Below are 20,377 nucleotides of genomic sequence, written 5' to 3'. Positions count from 1 at the left end.
AATTTCATCATTTTTATTTATTTGATAAAAATTAAATATAAAATAATATAAACTATATAAATTTTAAATTTAAAAAGTTTTTACTTGAGAGAATATATTAAATAATAATATAAATTATATTACGTAACTTATCTAATATCCTAAGTTTTTTAGTGAAAAAATTCTTTGACAATTTCCACCACTTCCAAACATTCTGCCACTACATCCTTATCCTAACCCAAACAAATCAACCACCATAGCAACTTTACCAGGCGGCACCCGATCACCACGCCACCACTTCCCCTCCTTCCATCACCACCGCTACAGCCGTCCCGCCAAAATTTCCAAAACACCCTTACAAAACCCACTAACAAAAAAGATAAAAAAAAAAAACACCCCTGTATTCATTACTAACCAAGCAAATTAGCCGTTATATAATAAACCCAACAAGTGGGCCACCAAAGCCCCATTCTATTTTCAGTCTCCGTCTTCTACTAAACTTGCAAACAAACGCTACGTAAAGCTCTTCCAAAACATAAGGAGACAGCACTTTAACACTAGCAAAAGTTAATGTAGTAGAAGTGGTGTATTGTTCAAAGTGATGCCTGGGGATTCAATTACTGAAACATCTGGTGGTTATGGTGGTGGAGATGAGAACCGGCCTCTCAGGAATTTCAAGCTGAATGAATCAACTTTTTTGGCTTCCCTGATGCCGAAGAAAGAGATTGGTGCTGATCACTTCGTTGAAGCTCACCCTCAATATGATGGCCGTGGTGTCATCATTGCTATCTTTGGTATACTTTATATAAAAAGAACCCATCTTTTCTTTTTGCCTATGATATTAAAAAAACCATTGCTTTTGTGTCGTTATTATGAAGAATTGATTGATAAAAAAGGAACCCCTTTTCTCTCCTCTCTGTGATTGTGGGATATAAAGATCATGACTTTGTAGTTATTAAGGATTGATTGGAACTATGGTTTAGATTCTGGAGTTGATCCGGCTGCCTCTGGATTACAAGTGACATCAGATGGGAAGCCTAAAGTGCTTGATGTTATTGATTGGTAAGTTTAAAATTTTTAAATAATTGGCGGGATTTTGTCTTTTTTTTTTTTATTACTAGCAGTCTTATTGTTAGTAGTAATTTTTAAAGTTTGAAGTTTTGTGTGTGTTTTATGAAGTACTGGGAGCGGAGATATTGATACTTCAAAAGTGGTGAAGGCTGATGTAGATGGTTGCATTCAAGGAGCTTCAGGTCTGGTTTGGCTAGAATCACGAACGATTGCTTATTTTCTTTGTGTGTGTTAACTTCTTGACGTCGGTAATCACTGAGTGTTCTAAGATTTGCAGTAGTTTTTTCAATCTGTACTTCGGTTTTTAATCAGTTCTTTCCCTCCCCCTCTCCCTCTCCCTTTCCTTTTTTTTTTTTTTTTTAAAAAAGGTGCTTCTTTGGTTGTCAATTCTTCATGGAAGAATCCTTCTGGTGATTGGCATGTGGGTTACAAGTTTTTGTATGAGCTACTCACTGACACACTGACTTCTCGTTTGAAGGTAAAGCAATATAATTTGGAACTTAAGAAAAAAAGATCTTAAGCATTTGTTAATTTCAATGATAAGAAAACAACTCTCCTTTTTTCCATTTGCTGACAGAAAGAGAGAAAAAAGAAGTGCGACGAGAAAAACCAAGAAGAAATCGCCAAGGCTGTAAAGCATCTGGACGAATTCAACGAGGTTGTATGAACATATTGCTTCTGCATTTATCTGTTACATGTGTATCATTCATTAAAAAGTGTAAATGCTATTTCATTCGAATTTCAGACATGTGTATTGGGCAGTCAAGTTTCCGGTTTCCACACACAAACTTCTCCTCAAATAAAAAAAAAAAACCTAGAAGATCGCATTTGTTGCATTCAATGAATTAAGCTGAAACTAAAATCAGCACTCGGGATGTATTCATAACATTTTGCCAACTTTGGTGAACCAGTGATTGCCGAGGCATTGATGTTCTTGATGCTCCCATAGTCTGCACATTTCTCTGTATTCCTGCATAATTCTTTAAGATATGCTTGTTTCAGAAACACTCCAATCCAGAGGAAGCAGGCTTGAAAAGGGTTCGTGAAGACCTTAAAGCCAGAATTGATTTGCTACGGAAACAGGCTGATGTGAGTGCCAGTTCTTTTAATCCATTCCTCTTCCCAAACTATTGTTGTTTTCCTGAAAATGCAGATCTCTTTTCTATATTTTAGAGCTATGATGACAAGGGGCCTGTCATAGATGCTGTTGTATGGCATGATGGAGATTTGTGGAGGGCTGCTCTTGACACACAGAGTGTTGAGGATGACTCAGATTGTGGACAGCTAGCTAACTTCGTACCGCTTACAAATTATAGGTATGCCATAGTTAAAATTTCTTTATATTTATATCCCAGAAGATGCCTTTCATCTTTTCAGACTCACTATATCTTTTGAAGATTAATTTCTGCTGATTATAGTTCATTCATTTAAAATTAATTGTTTCATAAATTTGTTCATCTTGTGTAGTGTAGAAGGAAAGGCATCCTTGTTGAACTAAAAGCTATTAGGAGTTTAGGTATACACAGCACGGTTTGGTATGTATAAGTTTATCCACTGTACGTTTTGATAAGCTTAGAGAACGTGAGCCTTGCTCCTTCCACATTTGCAAATGTGTGCACATTGTAATGGACGATCAATACCCGTACATGCAGCCCTTCTCTCTGTTTGGATGAAAAACTTGGCATGTGTCCTGTTTTTGGCTGCATTCTCAAGATTTTGAGGAATTTTAATCAGACACTTCTGCTCAGATCTTGAAATCCTTGTTAGTTTTATATTTTAGCTATTGTTAACGTTGGAAAGACTAGTGAACTAAATGAGTTAGTAGATCTTTTACATGATCTGGATACCTAACTAATTCCATGGAAAATGCTCGTTCAGGATTGAAAGGAAGCATGGAGTGTTCAGCAAGTTAGATGCCTGTACATTTGTTCTTAATGTTTATGGTGACGGAAACATCTTAAGTATTGTAACGGATTGCTTGCCTCATGGAACTCATGTTGCTGGTATTGCTGCAGCCTTCCACCCGAAGGTACTGCTACTTAATTTACTTCAGTTTTTCTTTTTTCTTTCTTTCTTTTAGAAATGACTTGATTTCTGTCATTTTTAACTATGTCAGGAGCCGTTATTGAATGGAATTGCACCCGGGGCCCAGTTGATATCTTGCAAAATTGGCGACACACGTTTAGGTTCAATGGAGACAGGCACTGGCTTGATCCGGGCCCTAATAGCTGCTGTGGAGGTATGTATACTTTATTTGTTTTTCTCACAAATCAGTTGTAGTTACCGAAATACTAGCTAAATCTCTCCTTGCAAGAGGACATTGTGAGTTCAAATTCCCTTTCCCCGGAACAAACAAAATGCGGGGCAGGGGGGGTAATGCTGTGATGAATAGTATTTTGAATTCTTTTTGTCCATTCTCGAGGATTGCTGCACTGTCATTGTATTGTCCAATCTGTCATTCAAAGGTTTGTTTGCTTTCACATATTGTATTATTGTTGATGTGTGTATTGTATAAGGCAATTTGTTTTTTTTTTTAATAGTTTCTTAACTAATGACACCTTCGTTTTTGCAGCATAAATGTGATCTCATCAACATGAGTTATGGGGAACCAACGTTACTCCCAGATTATGGTCGCTTCGTTGACCTTGTTAATGAAGTATCAATCCAAACCTTGCAATTTCAGCTTTAATAAGTGTTTATCTTCTTTTCTGTATTTATTCTTTCACAATCTTATATGCTATGGGTTACCATTGCTTTTAATTAGGTGGTGAACAAGCACCGTCTTATATTTGTAAGTAGTGCTGGCAATAGTGGTCCAGCATTAAGTACTGTTGGTGCTCCTGGTGGCACAACTTCAAGCATTATAGGTGTTGGTGCATATGTCTCTCCTTCCATGGCTGCAGGTGCTCATTCTGTGGTTGAGCCTCCTTCTGAAGGACTTGAATACACATGGTATACTAATTTCCTTTTGCCCGACTCTATATTTAGGCTTCTGCAAACTCAACATTAGGCCATTGTTATTGTTTGAGCGTGAATACTTTGTAATTTGTTGAAATGGGACGCAGGTCAAGCCGATGACCAACTTCTGATGGAGATCTTGGGGTCAGTATTAGTGCTCCTGGAGGGGCTGTTGCTCCTGTTCCTACCTGGACTCTTCAAAAACGCATGCTTATGAATGGAACATCAATGGCATCTCCATCTGCTTGTGGTGGAGTTGCATTACTTATTAGTGCAATGAAGGTTCTCGTTTACCATTCTATTCTGTTTTATCCTCCTTTTGCCCTTGTTGCACGGTTGGCTCTACTCTGTCAGTGTTAAATTAAAGCTTCTTGTGGGAACATCATCTGCGCAGGCTGAGGGTATTCCTGTAAGTCTATACAGTGTAAGGAAGGCCCTTGAGAATACATCCAGTCCTGTAGGTGAATTGCCAGCAGATAAACTATCCACTGGACAGGGGCTTATGCAAGTTGACAGGTTAGATTTTTCTTCCTAGGCACCTGTTCCTTTACAATTGTCATCTGTAGGCTGTCTTAACTTTTTTTTGCATGACAGAGCCCATGAATATATAAGGCAGTCCCGGAATATTCCATGTATTTGCTATGAAATAATGGTCAATCAATCTGGAAAATCAAGTAAGTATAGGTGATGTCTTCCAGCTCCACACATAACATGCAAACACTAGACTTTCTCGGTCTGATCGTTATGCTACTTTGAAATTTTGAAAAAAAGTGATATTTGCTTTCTATTGTATAGTTATTTTAATGTAACCGCTATGCCCCTCGTGATAATTCGTTAACTATTGGGGGATCTTGCCTGATATTCGGTGATAATCCTGCCTCGCCTACAACTGATTTCATGAATTTTTAGAGGCTTTTTAATGTTTTCAAGAAAGTTTGTGCTATTGTTCACTAGCGATCAAGTTTCTTCTGCCGGGATTGAAGAATTCTAGTAGATTTTGGATTATCAGTGCAAAGAAATCGTAACTCTATTTATGATGCATTTTTGCTGCAGCTCCTACTTCACGAGGCATCTACCTGAGGGAGGCTAGTGCTTGCCAACAACCTACAGAGGTGCAAGCATTATTAAACTTGATGCTGATTATTATTGTGAAAAATATGCATGCATCCATGTGATAATTCTGTTTGAGCTTGTTGAATTCCTGGAATTCTCTTTGTATGCGTTAACTTTCTGGTTTTTTTCAGTTTAAAACACTCACATAGTTATCACCAGCATAAATCATGTTAATGCTTCATGGGACATGCCTTGGCTGAGAAAGAGCATGACTTTGCACCTAGTGTTGATTGCTATGATTATTGAAACCCAAGTTCTGCTCTTGTTTCCTCTGCCTGAAAACCATATTTTGTTGGGAAATGTTGATTGGAAATCAGTTTATTTAATTGAAACAGGGAGGTGGTTCCTTTTTTTTATTTACTATCTAGCTTGATTTGTGTATTATATGCAGTCATTTGCCAGCACTAGTTTATTTTGTACATTTTTGTTTCTTTGTTGGTAGGTGCCTATATTCCCTAATGTTTTCTCATCTTACTATTTTTTTTATCACAACAGAGTTGCCCGCTTTTTCATTTTTATCATGCAGTGTCATCAGGCGTTGTCAATAGCTGTAGCAATTAGTGTCCCTACTGCTGGTTTATAGCTTATAAATGCTATATAAATGTACACATGATGAGTTGTATGAAATATTATAATATTTGATTATTTAAGTCGTTCAAGAATTCCCTCCATTGTTATCTATCTTATGCGTCACATTGATAGGAAAAGGTATGTCTTCTGGCAACAAGTTTTTTCAGTTGCACTGTATCTATCATTTTTACAACAAAAGCAATATTTTTGACAGTGGATGGTGCAAGTCCAACCAAAGTTTCACGAAGGTGCAAGTAACTTGGAAGAATTGGTTCCCTTCGAGGAATGCATTGAGTTACACTCTACTGAAAAAGTTGTTGTGAGGGCTCCTAAGTATCTCCTTCTCACTAACAATGGGCGTAGCTTCAAGTTAGTTAGCATCACTCAGCTCCGTCTTCTCCTTTTGATGAATGCTTGAATTTTTTCAGATCGTGGATATTATTTATATTTTGTTTTGCCTATTTTGACTTTCTGATCATTTCACTCCTTATCTTCGTTTTTCAAATCTTGTGGCTGATTGTTGAGGCTCTATACACTGAAATGATATGAAAATACCATAAACTGGTTCTAATCTTTAACTTGTATGCCAGATTATCATGAGACAGACATCATGAGAATCTTCAGAATCCATGCAAACAGATATTTGTTTATGCACATCATGCTAAGATAGCCATTTGTTTTTTCCCAAACTTCTGACATGGAACTATTTTGAGGTTTTCTCTCACTATCTGTTATTAGTCTAATTTATAAGTTTCAGCATTATGGTTTCGAATTATCTGTTGTTTATGTTTTCACTAGCAGGATCTTATTTAGATGTTGAGAGGTATTTCATTTAGTAAAATGTGTTTCTTTTCTTTTCTTTTCAGCATAGTGGTTAATCCCACCAAGCTAAATGAAGGTCTACATTATTATGAAGTATATGGGGTGGATTGCAAAGCACCATGGCGTGGTCCCATTTTCAGGATCCCAGTCACCATTACAAAGCCTATGACAGTGAAGAATCACCCTCCATTCATTTCATTTTCTAGGATGTCATTTCTACCAGGTTACTTTTGTCCTATCCTATATATGATGATATGAAATTATGATTTTGGGCTTTGAGGGATTTTAGGTTACGCTACCTTGATGTCTAAGCAAGCTTTTATAGCAAAACTTAACTAATTTCTTATCATGGACAAATTGCTTGAACAGGGCATATAGAAAGGAGATATATTGAAGTGCCTGTTGGTGCTACTTGGGTTGAGGCAACTATGCAAACATCAGGGTTTAATACTACTCGACGATTTTTGGTCGACACTGTTCAGGTACAGCATGCAGTGAGAATGTTATATTACGTTCCATAGACATCCTTTTAATGTGATTGTGATGTGCAGATTTGTCCTTTACAAAGACCTATAAAGTGGGAGAGTGTTGTAACATTTTCTTCTCCTGCTGTCAAAAGTTTTGCATTTCCTGTTGTGGGTGGTCTGACAATGGAATTAGTTGTTGCTCAGTTTTGGTCAAGTGGGATGGGAAGTCATGAAAACACCATTGTAGACTTTGAGGTAACAAGTCATTTCTAAGCTTTTTGTATTTTTTTAACTGGCTTTCTATTGGAAGGTTTTTTTTTTTTTTGGGGGGGGGTTATGGCTCTGAATACTATTTGGATTCTGGACCGCCATTTATTGTAAGCGTTTGATTAATTAGGGTAATTTAGAAATTTATAGATTGGGATATTTCATCTTGTGATATAAAAGATAAAGCTAATATGTTTTGCTAGTCCATTGATTTGGTTAACAATCAGAAAAGTAAATTGTAAGCTCATATTTTGTTATCATGCGCCTTCTAAGTTGCTTATTTGTATATTATAATGCCTAGATTTTGTTTCATGGGATTGCCATCAGTAAAGAGGAAATCATTCTTGATGGAAGTGAAGCACCTATAAGAATTGATGCTGAAGCTCTATTGTCAACTGAGAATTTCGTTCCTGCTGCTACTCTGAATAAGGTGAAATATAGCTTCTGTTTCCTAGATGACATGGGTTGTAATTGTTTATTTTTTTTTTCCCTTTAAATGAGTGTAATACTTTTCTTTTAGTGTGGTTGTTTGTTTTCTAATGCTGCATTTCTTCATTTTCATCTTACAGATAAGAGTTCCATATCGACCCGTCGATGCTAAACTCGGTACTCTTACAGAGAATCGCGACAAACTACCCTCTGGAAAACAGATACTGGCACTGACATTAACGTCGGTTACGGTTCTACTTCTGCATATTCATGGAATTTCAACTCGTATATAATCCAATCTTTTTTCTTTGTTGTTCTGCAGTTACAAGTTTAAATTGGAAGATGGAGCTGAAGTGAAGCCTCAAGTTCCATTGCTTAACAATCGCATATATGACACAAAATTTGAATCACAATTTTATATGGTTTCTGACACTAACAAGGTACTTAAACAATTTATATTGTCTTAGCGTATAAAATTTTATAGGATTGATCATTGCCCAAGGACTGGAATAGTTAACTAGTAGTATAAAATTTGGAGTTCTTGGAAGACAATTTAGTATTTCAGTTCTTATCTATACACTGAAAAATGTTGCTCTATTCACATGCTATTGTGTACTGCTTCATATCATTCGATTTACCAGCAAGTTAAATGCTTTCTCTATATAGTAACAGATGATGCTTACCATTCCCTTTTGCTTTGAATGGGCAGAGCTGGTTCCTGTTTTCTTATTTTATTTTTTCCCTTTACAGCGTGTATATGCCATGGGTGATGTCTATCCTAGTGCTACAAAACTTCCCAAGGGTGAATACAATTTACGCCTATATCTAAGGTATAGCCCAATTTCCGAGGCAGCCCAAAATGTATTCAAATTCACATATAATAACCAATTTTCCTTATGATTTTATTTGTACTTGTTTGTAACAGATTCTATAAAGTCAGGAAAGTAGGAAAAAGCTCATTTTTTTCTTAAGACTAGAACATTTAATAATTTTAAACTTTATTTTGCAGCAAATGCTTAAAATCCAGATTAATCTCTGTTATGATACTGATTATGTGCAGGCACGACAATATGCAATATTTGGAAAAGATGAAGCAGTTACTATTGTTTATTGAGAGGAATTTGGATGACAAGGTAGTGTATCTTTTATTTTAACATATTGAATTCTTGAGCTTTTAGATGAAGTAAACAGGCGCCAAACTATTGAAGTTGGTTCTCTGATATTTGAATATGCTTTGGCATTATCCAATTTGTGCATTTTGTTTTTTGTTTTTGCGTGAAACATTTTGTGCCCGAGTCAAGTTTTTATTAGCACAAAGTTTTACCATCAATAAATTTGACTTTGGCTTTCCTTTTGCTCGACAGGATATTGGTTTCTCTCGATTGAGCATTCTTTTTATTTAGGAACTTGATGTATTGCAAATGATGGTGCTAATCAAATAATTGACTCTTTTCTTTTTAATCCAGGATGTCATTCAATTGAACTTTTTCTCTGAACCTGATGGTCCTGTGATGGGAGATGGTGCTTTTAAGTCCTCAGTTTTAGTTCCAGGGCATGTCCTGTCCTGAATGATTATTTCTATGGTTTACTAACCCTGTGTTATTATCTATTTCAGTGTGCATATATAACTTCAAAGTTATTTTGTAGGAAGAAAGAAGCAATTTACTTGGGCCCACCAGTGAAAGACAAGCTCCCGAAGGTATTATCCTGATTCCCAACTCCTGTGGTAAAAGAACAATATAAACTGAAATTGCCCAATGATACCCTTGAAATGCTGCAGAATGCTCCACAAGGATCTGTACTGCTTGGAGCAATCTCATATGGAAAGCTATCACTTGCTGGCCAGGAAGGGGAGGAAAGTTCACAAAAGAACCCTGTATCTTACCAAATCTCTTATGTAGTGCCACCAAATAAGGTTGCATATATGTCCTTGTTTTTTGGCCCTTATAAGTCATTTTATGAGGATCTAAAGAAGATGCCTGCCATTGTTCTAATAGTAAACTAAATCCAAGGCCATGTTTATCTTTTTTCTATTGTTGTTTTGACAGGTTGATGAGGACAAGGGAAAAAGTTCTTCAACTAGCCTGAAAACTGTGTCTGAGCGTTTAGAAGAAGAGGTACTTTTGCCATTTTCTAGCAAGATGTTTGAAGTACATTTTCAAGTAATTTGATAACTGTGAGGCAGTCGATTCTTGCATTAGCTATAAAAGACTATAGTCTTATCACCTTACCTGGGTGCTGTGAAGTGGCATTTATTGAATTTCTTTGTATTATCAAACAGGCACGTGCCTCTGGGAACATTTGCTTGAATCCTTTGATTTTTCTGTTACCTTTTAATTCTTGATGATCTGTCCATCCTGTACTGTTGAATACTGAGGTTTTGATTATCATATTTGAGTTTAGAGGCTTCAACTACTTGTATACCTCAGGTTCGAGATGCAAAGATAAGAGTTCTTTCAAGCCTAAAACAAGACACTAATGAAGAACGCTCGGAATGGAAAAAGCTATCCACTTCTCTTAAGGTTGGATATTGCTAAATTTAAAGGCTAATATACTACTGTCCTTTTTAAGCTATTTCTTGACGTTGTGAAGAAAGAGCATTTCATGATTTCAAAGAGTTCATATTTTTTTTTATTCTTTTCAAACTCAACTGTTTAGGTCAAATCATCTTGTGAATGAATAATTCAAAATCCAGTAAATTTCCGAGAATAAGTGGTTAAATTTTTTCCCATATGATGGAATTTCATCGTCATGTTGGATTTAAATGCATTTAACTTGGCTAATTTTTTTAAAGCTGGTAGAGGTTTCCTCTATTGAAGAATATTGCTTTTTTTTTTTTTTTCCTATTTGTTATGCATTGACTCGAGGACAATTCCACCATGAGAAATTCTTGCGGGCTTTGAAACCTCAACATGTGCTTAGATCATATGCATTTCAGGCCTTTTAAACTCAGCCTCCTAAGCAGTAGGCAGCCAATCGCATTTAAAGGTTATAGAATTTTTCCATTACATTGTCACCTAATAATCATCATGTCTTTGGCAGTCTGATTACCCAAACTACACTCCACTACTTGCTAAGATTTTGGAAGGCTTGCTTTCACAGAGTAAGGTGGGAGATAAAATTCATCATCATGAAGATGTAAGCTCTATAAAAGGAGTAGTAATAGTATATGTTGTAGTGCAAGTTTTTTCACATCCTCTGTTGAGAGACGTGCTATGGAAATGGGATTTCTGTTGTGCGTGCATTCTGCAGGTTATAGATGCAGCAGATGAGGTAATTGATAGTATTGACAAAGATGAGTTGGCAAAGTTCTTTTCGCTCAAGAGTGATCCAGAAGATGAGGAGACAGAGGTGTGTATCCGTGTTGCTAATTTTCCACCTTCTTTGTGGTTCCCTTTTGGACAAAACTTCTGAGATTTTTCAAAGTTCGTAAATGAGCTATTGGTATATTAGTTTTAACAAAATTAACACAATTATATAACATGGTTGCTATAGTTTTGTGGTTTTAGTTTCTTGTGCGTGCTCAAGATGATGTGAGCTCTGCTCCCACCTACTGTTTTCATCTTTCTCCTCTTTTTTTTTTTCTTTTTTTTCAATTGTAGCATGCATTTGCATTCATTTACTTGAATAGCAGTTATGAAGCTGCACTTGTTATGCTTTTATTGTAGAAAAAGAAAAAGGCAATGGAGACGACCAGGGATGAATTGGCCGAGGCACTGTACCAAAAAGGGTTGGCATTGGTGGAGATTGAATCACTAAAGGTAGTGAAGATCATCTCTGTTTGGTTGTAGGTTTATGCCCCTTGAAGTGGTTTTTTGTAATTCTATCAAATTTGTAACATGGAGTAACTGATTTTACCTGAGTACCCGTGTCCAATTGACAGGACAAGGGTGCTGGTACCAAAATCCAGATTGGATAGGCAAATTTTTTTATGTTTTCTGAAACATGTGTGCTTCCCCTTGGTTATTTCAAAGAAAAAATGTTTTCAAGGAGGGTTGGAGAACCTCGCTGGTTAGAGACGGAGAGAGTCGAGGACCCCTGCAACCTGTGGTCCTTTTTGAAATTTTATCTTGAGCCACGGCAGACCTTTATTTTTTGTCCCTTGAAACTTTCTGTTGGTTTTCTTTTTCTGATTTTTGGTAAGGGATTCTACACGGTATTTCTACAGGTGTTTGCTTTGCCAAATTCCTAAGCATGGATCCACACGCAGATAATGATGGGCGTATATCTATTATTGACACCAACATGAATTTAGTTTCCTTGTTTAAGTGGTATTAATTTGTGCTTTATGTATTTTACAACCATTATCATGGCAGGGTGAGAAAGCTGAAACAGAAGGCACAAAAGATTTGTTCGAGGACAATTTCAAAGGGCTGCAAAAATGGGTTGATGCAAAGTCCTCTAAATATGGCACCCTCTTGGTGCTACGTGAAAGACGACGTGGGAGGCTAGGAGCAGCAATAAAGGTAAACTTTTCTTCCTTGTGTCATGTTTTCTTGTTAACTTCGTCTCACGTCATAGGTTATTCTGATCACAAGATAGCATTTGTCATTTGTCAAGAAAGTATGTTGAGAAGACATATTAGGGTTTGGTTTTTATGATGGTCATTTTACTTGAACCTGATCGACGATCATTCGTTGCCCCCAGGCATTGAATGGAATGATGCAAGATAATGGAGATCCACCCAAGAAGAATCTGTATGAACTGAAGCTCTCATTGCTTGATGAGATTGGATGGAAACATTTATCGACATACGAGAAAGAGTGGATGCTCGTGCGGTTCCCACCAAGCTTGCCTCTTTTTTAACTTGATTCATGTTTACAAGATTGGATTGGATGATAAATTAAGAGGCTGCTGTTAGCAACCAAATGTATCCCGCTCAAACTGTGGCAGTAGGTTGTCTAATATTTTTCAATAAAAGATATCAAATGGGTAGATAGCCTTAACTTCACCTCTTTTTAGTGTATTTCCTCACCCCTTTTGCTTGATTCTCAGTTTACAGCATGGTTATTAAACCGGGTCGATGATTAATCGAACCAGGTCTTGAGTACTGTAGATTTACTCAAAAAGTGTCTCTAATACTTGTATTAGCGATTTGCTTGAGTTGTTAAAAAAGCATGGTCAAATTTTTCTTTATTTTTCTAGAATAAAATTTATATGAACTATATGTATTTTTTTTTGTTATTAACTCACTTTAGAAAAGGAATTTGAACTTGGATGTTTTTATTTTATCTTTTTAATAAAATATTATTAAAATACTTTAGTGAATTTGGCCTTGTATTTTTTTAATTAAATTTCACAGTTATTTGCATTTTTGATGCTCTTGTAAAAGTGACTTTTGCTTTCAAATCAAATTTTTTAGTGTGTTTTAAAATGAATAATGGGAAAAAGGTTTTTCGAAAATTAATTGAATAACAATATGTAGTTTTCTTTAAAGGGGGATTGAAGTTCAGAAAATGTAAAAACATATTCCAATGACTTTTGTAACAGAAGTAGATTTGATTGGAAGACTTTATTGATAAATAAAAAAAATATTAGAGGGTGACTGATAAAGAATAATTTCTTGAAAAGAAATCACTTGAAGGTAAAATGAAATTAACCATTATATCATGGATAAAAGCACATGGCAAGCCATTAAAACTCAATTTCTTTGCATTCCTTTTTTCCCGCAGTCCTTCAGTCAAAGATGGAAAACCAGATAGATGAGAACGAAAACCTTGTTGAAAATGGTAACCAAGTTGGTGATCATAATGAAGACGACTAAGTGCCAGCAGTAGAAGAAGTTCATCATGCAAATCAATGTACCAAGAGCAAAAGTATAGTGAGAGCAAAACAAATGAAAGAGCACTTGAAGATTCACAAGGTTAAGAGTCAGGGCCACGATGGTGAGCAGAAGTTCAAGCGTTACACTCTCTCATGGCTATGTACGTAGAGGAGGAAGGAATTAAATTAGGTGATTGAAGTTTCTTCAAATTTTATTTACTACTTCTTTTCTTAAATTTTTTTCCTTTTTTAGTTCTTTCTATGAATATTTCTTGATTAATTTCTTTTTAATTCCTTTTGTCTTAAATTTTCCTGTTCTTTTTATTTAAAAATCTCGACACATCAACGAAAAAAGAAAATTTAAGGAAGAAGGTGTTTTGTTCAAGCAAAACTTCCCGTCTCTGGGTATATATCTAATGAGATTGAAGATGACAGTGAAGCGTGTGATGTTGATGCTTTCAAGAAAGATGATGATAGTGCGAGTAGAGGGCTCTCTGTTACAAAACCGGACTTGATCAATCCTTGATGCTTTCAAGAAAGAAGATGATAGGGGGAATAGAGGATTCTCTGTTACAAAGGCTGGACTTGATCAGTCCACATCTACGTACTGGGAGTGGTTAATTGCAGTGAAAGAGAACGGAAGAAAGCTGATTCTAAGCAAGAAAAAGAAGGGTCTGTCTGAAAGATTCGGACAAGAAATGCTTAATTGATATTTGGAAGTGCATGGAGGTGGTCAAGAATATTGAATGAGATAGTACACAAGAATTGGAGCTCGGACAATATCGTGAATGTAAAGAGGTTATAAAGCCAGAAGTCAAGAACGAGGCTTAGAAGTTGAAGCTGGTCTGAAAAGGAGCCCCATGAAATGGCTGGAAGGATTTTTCTAACTAGAAGAAGGTTGGGGGACGTGACAATGGTTGAAACTTGAAATAGGTTACACTGGAAACTGATGTGTGTTCTCTGTATCTGAATGTCAGAGACTGGAGGTATGAAGACAACTTAGGTCCAACGAAAGTTTAATGAAGGTGCTACTAATTTGAAATTGGCACCTAATTCGGGGAATGTATTGAGCTACGTACACTCTACTGAAAGGCCTGTTGTGAGGGCTCCTGAGTATCCCCTTCTCACAGACAATGGACGCAGCTCCAAGTAAGTTGAGATCACTCCGCTCCATCGTCTCCTTTTAAGACTTCTACAATGTTATCAGATTTTGGATGTTCTTTACATTTTGTTTTGCCTAATTTTGACTTCTAACCATTTCATTCCTTCTTTATCTTCAGTTTTCAACACTTTTGGATGCGTCTCTATACACTCTGAAACTACCATGAATTGGTTCTAGCACTCTTTAATTTGTATGCTGGATTATATCACGAGACAGACGTCATGAGAATTCTCACAACTGCACGCAAACTGATACTTGTTCTTGCACAACTTGCAAAGAGATCGATATATTTTGTTTTGCCAATCTTCGTATCTTATTAGTCTAACTCGGGAGTTTCAGCATTGTGGCTTTGAAGCATCTGTTGCTTTTGTTCTCACTAGCTAGCAGGATCTTATTTTAGAAGTTGAGAGGTACTTCATTTTACCAGTGTGTGTTTCTTTATCTTTCTTTTCAGCATAGATAGTGGTTGATCCCACCAAGCTAAGAGATGATCTGCATTATTACCAAAGCAACATGGCGTGGTCCCATTTTCAGGATCTCAGGCACCATAATTATTAATATGGCCTAAGTCAGATGTGAAGAATCAGCCTCCAGTTGTCTCGTTTTCTAGGATCGATCTCATTTCAGCCAGGTGACTTTTGTCCCTTACAAAGACCTATGAAGTGGGAGGGTGCTGCAATATTTTCTTCTCCTACTTCCGTAAGTCTTGCATTTCCTGTTGCGGGTGGTCGAAAATGAATTAGCTGTTGCTCAGTTTTTGTCCAGTGGAAGAGGAAGTCATGAAACCACCAATGTATACTTTGAGGAAGCAAGCTATTTCCAAACTTTCCTTACTTTACTAACCAGGTACCTGTCCGTTGATGGTGGCGGCGATTTCTTTTCTTTTCTTTTTCGTTCTTGGCCCATCTTCCCCACTGGAGATTGTCCTGAGTTTGGGGCATTAGTGGACATTGAACTATCCATTTTGTTCAACTATTTCTTACACTCGAAACAATATGACAACCCCATTAATTTTATAACATTCCAAACTACGAAATTGAAATGATGACAAAGGACATTTAAATGATTAACTATGGCTACTAAAATGATCGGGAACCTATCTTCCACATTATTCATATCTTTTACACGTGGATAAGCTCCAAGAAAAAGCTGCTTAATTAGGTATCTATATATATCTCGTGGCCCGAAAGCTACGCTGGACCTAGCTAGCTATTAATGGCATGGAATATAGCTGATCTATAGGGGTTTGACAATGAGTGGCAAGCCATTGCTAGGCCTCAAGGAGAGAACAATAGCAGGAGAGTGACTGTAACTCGGGGAGATGGAGAATGAAAACCTAGTGAGAACTAGGGTTAGCACAATCTTGTACTCCATCATTGTCAAGTTCCTACCAATGCACATTCTTCCTCCAAACCCAAAAGGCAAGAACCCCATCTTGTGTTTGCATCCACCATACAAGTCATCCTTGAACCTCTCTGGCTTAAACTCATTCACATCTTCTCCCCACAGTTTAGGGTCATGGTTCATGGCTACAACATCAATCCACATGTTGGTTCCTTTAGGTATTATCAGGTCATTTACTTGGATATCTTCCCTAGCTTGCCTTTGTATATTAGGGGCTGGTGAGTACAGTCTTAACACCTCATTCATCACCCATCCCATCTGCAATATCGAGATGACATTTACAGAATATTAGTAATTAAGACTCCTTGATTTAAAAGGTACTTTATGTCATCGAAACATCATATGAAATGCAGGTATTTATGTGCCAAATTAATGATGGTTGAATTCTGCCACACTTGTAAAAATCCAAATATTAAAACTACATGATTTTGTATTAAAAAAATAATTAACTTAATTTTGATTTGATTACCAATTAACCTGAGCCTCATTCCATTTAATTTAAAATCTAATTAATTCAAAATTCAAGATGAATAAATCTTGAAGTTAACCTGTTAAATCAAATCGGCAAATCATGTTAATACAAGTTAAATGGGTATTTAAAAACATAATAATAATTATTTTTTAAATATATTTTTAAAATATAAAAACAAAAAAATGATGCAAATGCACGTGTAAGCTTGTTTCCGTCATTTCGTGGTGTAATATTGGACGGTTGAGGGATGTTGACAAATAGGCCGTGTCCCTTTTGGCCAGTCAAAGCCATTGGGGCTTTGCCATGTGTCAGGTGGGAACAAATTCGACACTATGTGCATGTGTCACATAGACATGACATCTTAAGTACCCAAAAGGTGTGGACTAAGACCATGCTGTGTTTGACCATGGTCATATCGAATTAAAATTTGGTTTCCTCCAATATATATAGAGCTTTCAAATTCAATTTTATTTTTATTCAAAATAATATTTGGACCATTCTCCCTCTCTAACTGTCAATCTTCACCAAGAAGAATTCTCTTTGAAAAAAACAGGTCAAGAAAATAATTTGTAATACCTATATTTCTCAAAAATCTCTCACAGAAATTATTATTATGACTTATAATTAACCACATGCATGAATATAATATATGCTGCTGCTACCTGGACAAAAGAAAAATATATTATAGAGATTATTTGGCTACATGGCCGGTCTTAGAACATGGTTGGTTTGGGGTCCCTGTAAGTAAATAAATAAAATGCATGTGAATTAATTTACGTGTTGTTTATGAAGCAAAACATCGATCTTTCATTGGTGCAGGGCCCCTCTATGCACCTTCAATTATTCATCTTCGTTTATATATATATATATATATATATGGTATTATGGACTCCAACTTTTAGCCCAAGAATTTGAGGTCACATGATTAAGCAATAGACAGACAAACAAACAAACAAAACATGCATGCATGATCGCAACTAGCTAGCATCTTACCTTCTTAAGTCCAGCAAGCTTTGTGAAATCGATTTCCTTATCTCCTGCAACTTCTCTAATCTCCTCTCTCAGTTGCTTTTGCCACTCTGGATGCATCGCCAAAAGCAGCAATGTCCATGAAAGAGCCAATGCTGTGGTCTCGTGGCCACCGAAGAAGAAAGTCTTGCACTCATCGACCAATTCCCTTGTTGTGAACTTCTTCCCTAACCGCCCATCTACACCGTTCTCCTGGAGCAGCAACCCTAGCAAGTCTTTTTGACCGCACACCTCATCAGAATTCTTACGAGCTGTTACGATAGTTAAGAGGAGAGCATCGATTTCTTTTCCAAGTTTCTTGGCCTCGATGGTTTTCCCAGGGAACATGAGCTTGCTAAAGGGTACTCCTACATAACGGTTTGATTTAAATAGAGTGGTTTGCATTGCCCTTAGTTTTTCAAACACTTTGCTCCCATTTTCATAGCTTATGCCAAAGCTTGTCTTGGCTATGATCTCTCCAGCCGTCGCGGTGATTTCTCTCTCGACGTCGATTTCTTGGCTGCCGGAATTTATGAGGGCAGCCCACTTGTCTAGCATCTTTGTGGTGGACTCCACCATCAAGCTTGACATAGCCTATATGACAACAAACAAAACTGATTTAGAATAATAACAAATCCCCGGGGACTATCTATTAAGAATTAATGAAAAGGAAGAATTTTTCTTGTCAAAGTCTTCAATATTGAGCCTAATCAAAACATAATGAGATAAGGATTGACATTTAATTAGGACTTTTACGGCAAAGTGAAATTCCACACATCCACTCATTCTTTGAAGTTTATACGACCAGCCTTATAGGCTATACATAGAGAGTCATTCATTGGGTAATTAATTAAACCTATAGAATCTTGGAAAAGCAAACGTATCCTTTCCTATTTTGGGTATATATAAGGTGAGGTATTAACACATACACAATTATGGTAATTAGTGATGGAAATGTCAACTTTTTGAGTGCGTTCTTTCGTCAAAATTCACAATTGGAACTACCATATTCACACCACCCAATATTTTATGGAATTCATGATGATGATTGTACGGATCATGGTATAATAGTGTAAGTATAATTCAAAAGTTATAGTGCAACTTGGTTGAAAATTATCTAAACTTTGTGATTAAAATGAACTGAGATTTTTCAACCACTTGGGCAAACAAATTAAAAACCCTGAAGATCACACACGTAGAATATATAGTAGTATATACTCTTTAACAATAGAAAAGGAGTAAGAAGAGAGAGATGTTATGGACCTTCAAGTTGGCTGGAGAGAATGCAGGAGTGATAACATGGCGGTGGCGAACCCATTCATCACCTTCAACCATGAGCAAACCGTTACCAAACATGGGCTCTCTATCATGTTTAAACACTTCAGGCTTTCCCCAGCTCTTTCCCATCACCCCTGAACTCATTTTTTTCAGGAACTCTGGGTCTGCTATGTACAGAAATGGCTCTGTACCTAACCAGTAAATGAATACCTTGCCTGCAAGACAACAAATGCACACGTATATATTATTATTCATACTGGATGGATAGATAGATAGATAATAGCGAACAGTATGCATTTAACCGACAAGCACGTGTACCAACACATGTGTATACATACTTGTCTTAAAAGGAAACCTTGAATCTGTAACAAATGTGCATACGTAGAGACAGGAAGATTCAGAAGAAGAAGGTCATGAGTCTTACCATGAGACTTTTGCCATTGAGAGAAGTAGGGAAAAACTGAAGAATGAATATCGTTAGAGATTTCTGAGGTCCCAGGAGAAGAAAGGGTAGTAATATTAGTAGAAGAAGCTGCTGCTGCGGCTTTCCTACTAATATTTTTTATTTCCTTATGATTTCCTAGAGGGAAATATGGAGTTGGACCACCAAACCCATTTTTCCTTAACTTAAGATACGCCCCAGCAGGCGAGATCCAGCAAGAAAACAATATTCTCCAGATCATGTAAAGAGAAGCAGTAAGAGTGGAAACAACAAGCACTTGAAATAACACTCCCATCGCTCTCTTATCTTTCAAACACAAAAACAATCGAAAGGTAGCGACACTAAAATCTTTCAAAGAAGTAGCAGTTTGCTTGCTGGCTATCTCTTTCTTATTGCCTTGGGAATGGTGAGAGAGATGGGTATTTATAGATGGAGATGAGGGGCTTCAAAATTGTCGGAGATTTGACTAAAAATCCTACAGTCACCTTTTAAACAGTATAAGTTTGAACATCATCTTTTTTCCTGGCTATTCAACTCTTTTGTCTTGTAGGGAATATTAATTACCTATTACTTTATTCTTTTTAACTTTTTTTGGCTGGCCATTCTGATCTTGCCAGCCTGCGTTGTTATTGATTTTGAGGGCTATCAAGATTTCTAGTTTCGATTTTTATTGCCAAGTATGGAATTAAAATTAAAAATTAATACAATTCAGACGAATTCCTCCTCGGAGTGTTTTCCACCTTTTGAATTATTGACTGGCCATGGCTTCGGCACACGCACTCTTGGACAGGATAACAAGCGAGCGCGCGCGCGCGCTTGATAATTACCAAAGTTGCTTTTTGGGTCGCAAACCAGAGGCTCCCAAACCATATATTTACTTTTTAGGACAAAAAGATATGATTGCCGTTTAGCCACACGTAACTCAGATATTAGCAAATGTTTTTTTTTTTTTTAATTCAAGACTGCTCTTTATACCGATCATCATTCAATTTATCTTTTTATGATTTTAAAAAGTATCATTTTATTAATTTGATGCATTTAAATATATAACTTCTTCTAGATATTAGTTTAAAAATCCAAACTCATCGAAAATCATGTAATTGGAGAGCGAATTAATTAGAAAAATTGATTAATGTAAATGACCTATCTTTAACTATATTGAAAATATAAAT

The 20,377-nt window shown here is 36.5% G+C and overlaps 2 protein-coding genes across 2 annotated transcripts; one reads left to right on the top strand and one right to left on the bottom strand.

Annotated features, from left to right (window-relative positions):
* The first annotated feature begins 131 nt into the window (after positions 1-131).
* LOC105142679 (tripeptidyl-peptidase 2-like) lies at positions 132-12,633 on the top strand. Its single transcript, XM_011050425.1, is given in 34 exon segments — positions 132-773; positions 963-1,041; positions 1,159-1,232; positions 1,419-1,528; positions 1,628-1,708; positions 2,053-2,139; positions 2,224-2,366; positions 2,929-3,079; positions 3,167-3,289; positions 3,623-3,706; positions 3,815-4,002; positions 4,116-4,290; positions 4,403-4,524; positions 4,603-4,682; positions 5,062-5,120; positions 5,906-6,060; positions 6,558-6,736; positions 6,883-6,995; positions 7,065-7,235; positions 7,549-7,677; positions 7,817-7,917; positions 7,999-8,116; positions 8,427-8,506; positions 8,737-8,809; positions 9,143-9,228; positions 9,324-9,375; positions 9,457-9,591; positions 9,725-9,793; positions 10,106-10,198; positions 10,719-10,814; positions 10,929-11,027; positions 11,345-11,437; positions 11,993-12,142; positions 12,324-12,633. Coding segments are annotated over 34 exon segments (3,900 nt in total). The 5' UTR covers positions 132-580; the 3' UTR covers positions 12,483-12,633.
* A 2,964-nt stretch (positions 12,634-15,597) lies between these two features.
* LOC105142680 (cytokinin hydroxylase) lies at positions 15,598-19,584 on the bottom strand. The gene is made up of 4 exons (XM_011050426.1): positions 19,188-19,584; positions 18,749-18,978; positions 17,471-18,079; positions 15,598-16,263 (listed from the first exon to the last, which is right to left on the bottom strand). Exons 1-4 carry the CDS (start codon positions 19,498-19,500, stop codon positions 15,838-15,840), a joined length of 1,578 nt encoding a protein of 525 aa, XP_011048728.1. The 5' UTR covers positions 19,501-19,584; the 3' UTR covers positions 15,598-15,837.
* Between the last annotated feature and the right edge of the window lie 793 nt (positions 19,585-20,377).

This window comes from Populus euphratica, unplaced genomic scaffold, assembly GCF_000495115.2.
Source record: "Populus euphratica unplaced genomic scaffold, PopEup_1.0 scaffold148.1, whole genome shotgun sequence".
Lineage (NCBI taxonomy): Eukaryota > Viridiplantae > Streptophyta > Magnoliopsida > Malpighiales > Salicaceae > Populus > Populus euphratica.
This window is presented reverse-complemented; position numbering and strand designations above follow the sequence as displayed.

Bases quoted from the DNA above. Each gene is read 5' to 3' on its own strand.
- LOC105142680 (XM_011050426.1), bottom strand. From the start codon at position 19,500: ATGGGAGTGTTATTTCAAGTGCTTGTTGTTTCCACTCTTACTGCTTCT. The intron at 18,979-19,187 runs GTAAGACTCATG...GTTGTCTTGCAG, and splicing joins TCAATGGCAAAAGTCTCATG to GCAAGGTATTCATTTACTGG. The intron at 16,264-17,470 runs GTAAGATGCTAG...TCGATATTGCAG, and splicing joins AGCTTGCTGGACTTAAGAAG to ATGGGATGGGTGATGAATGA.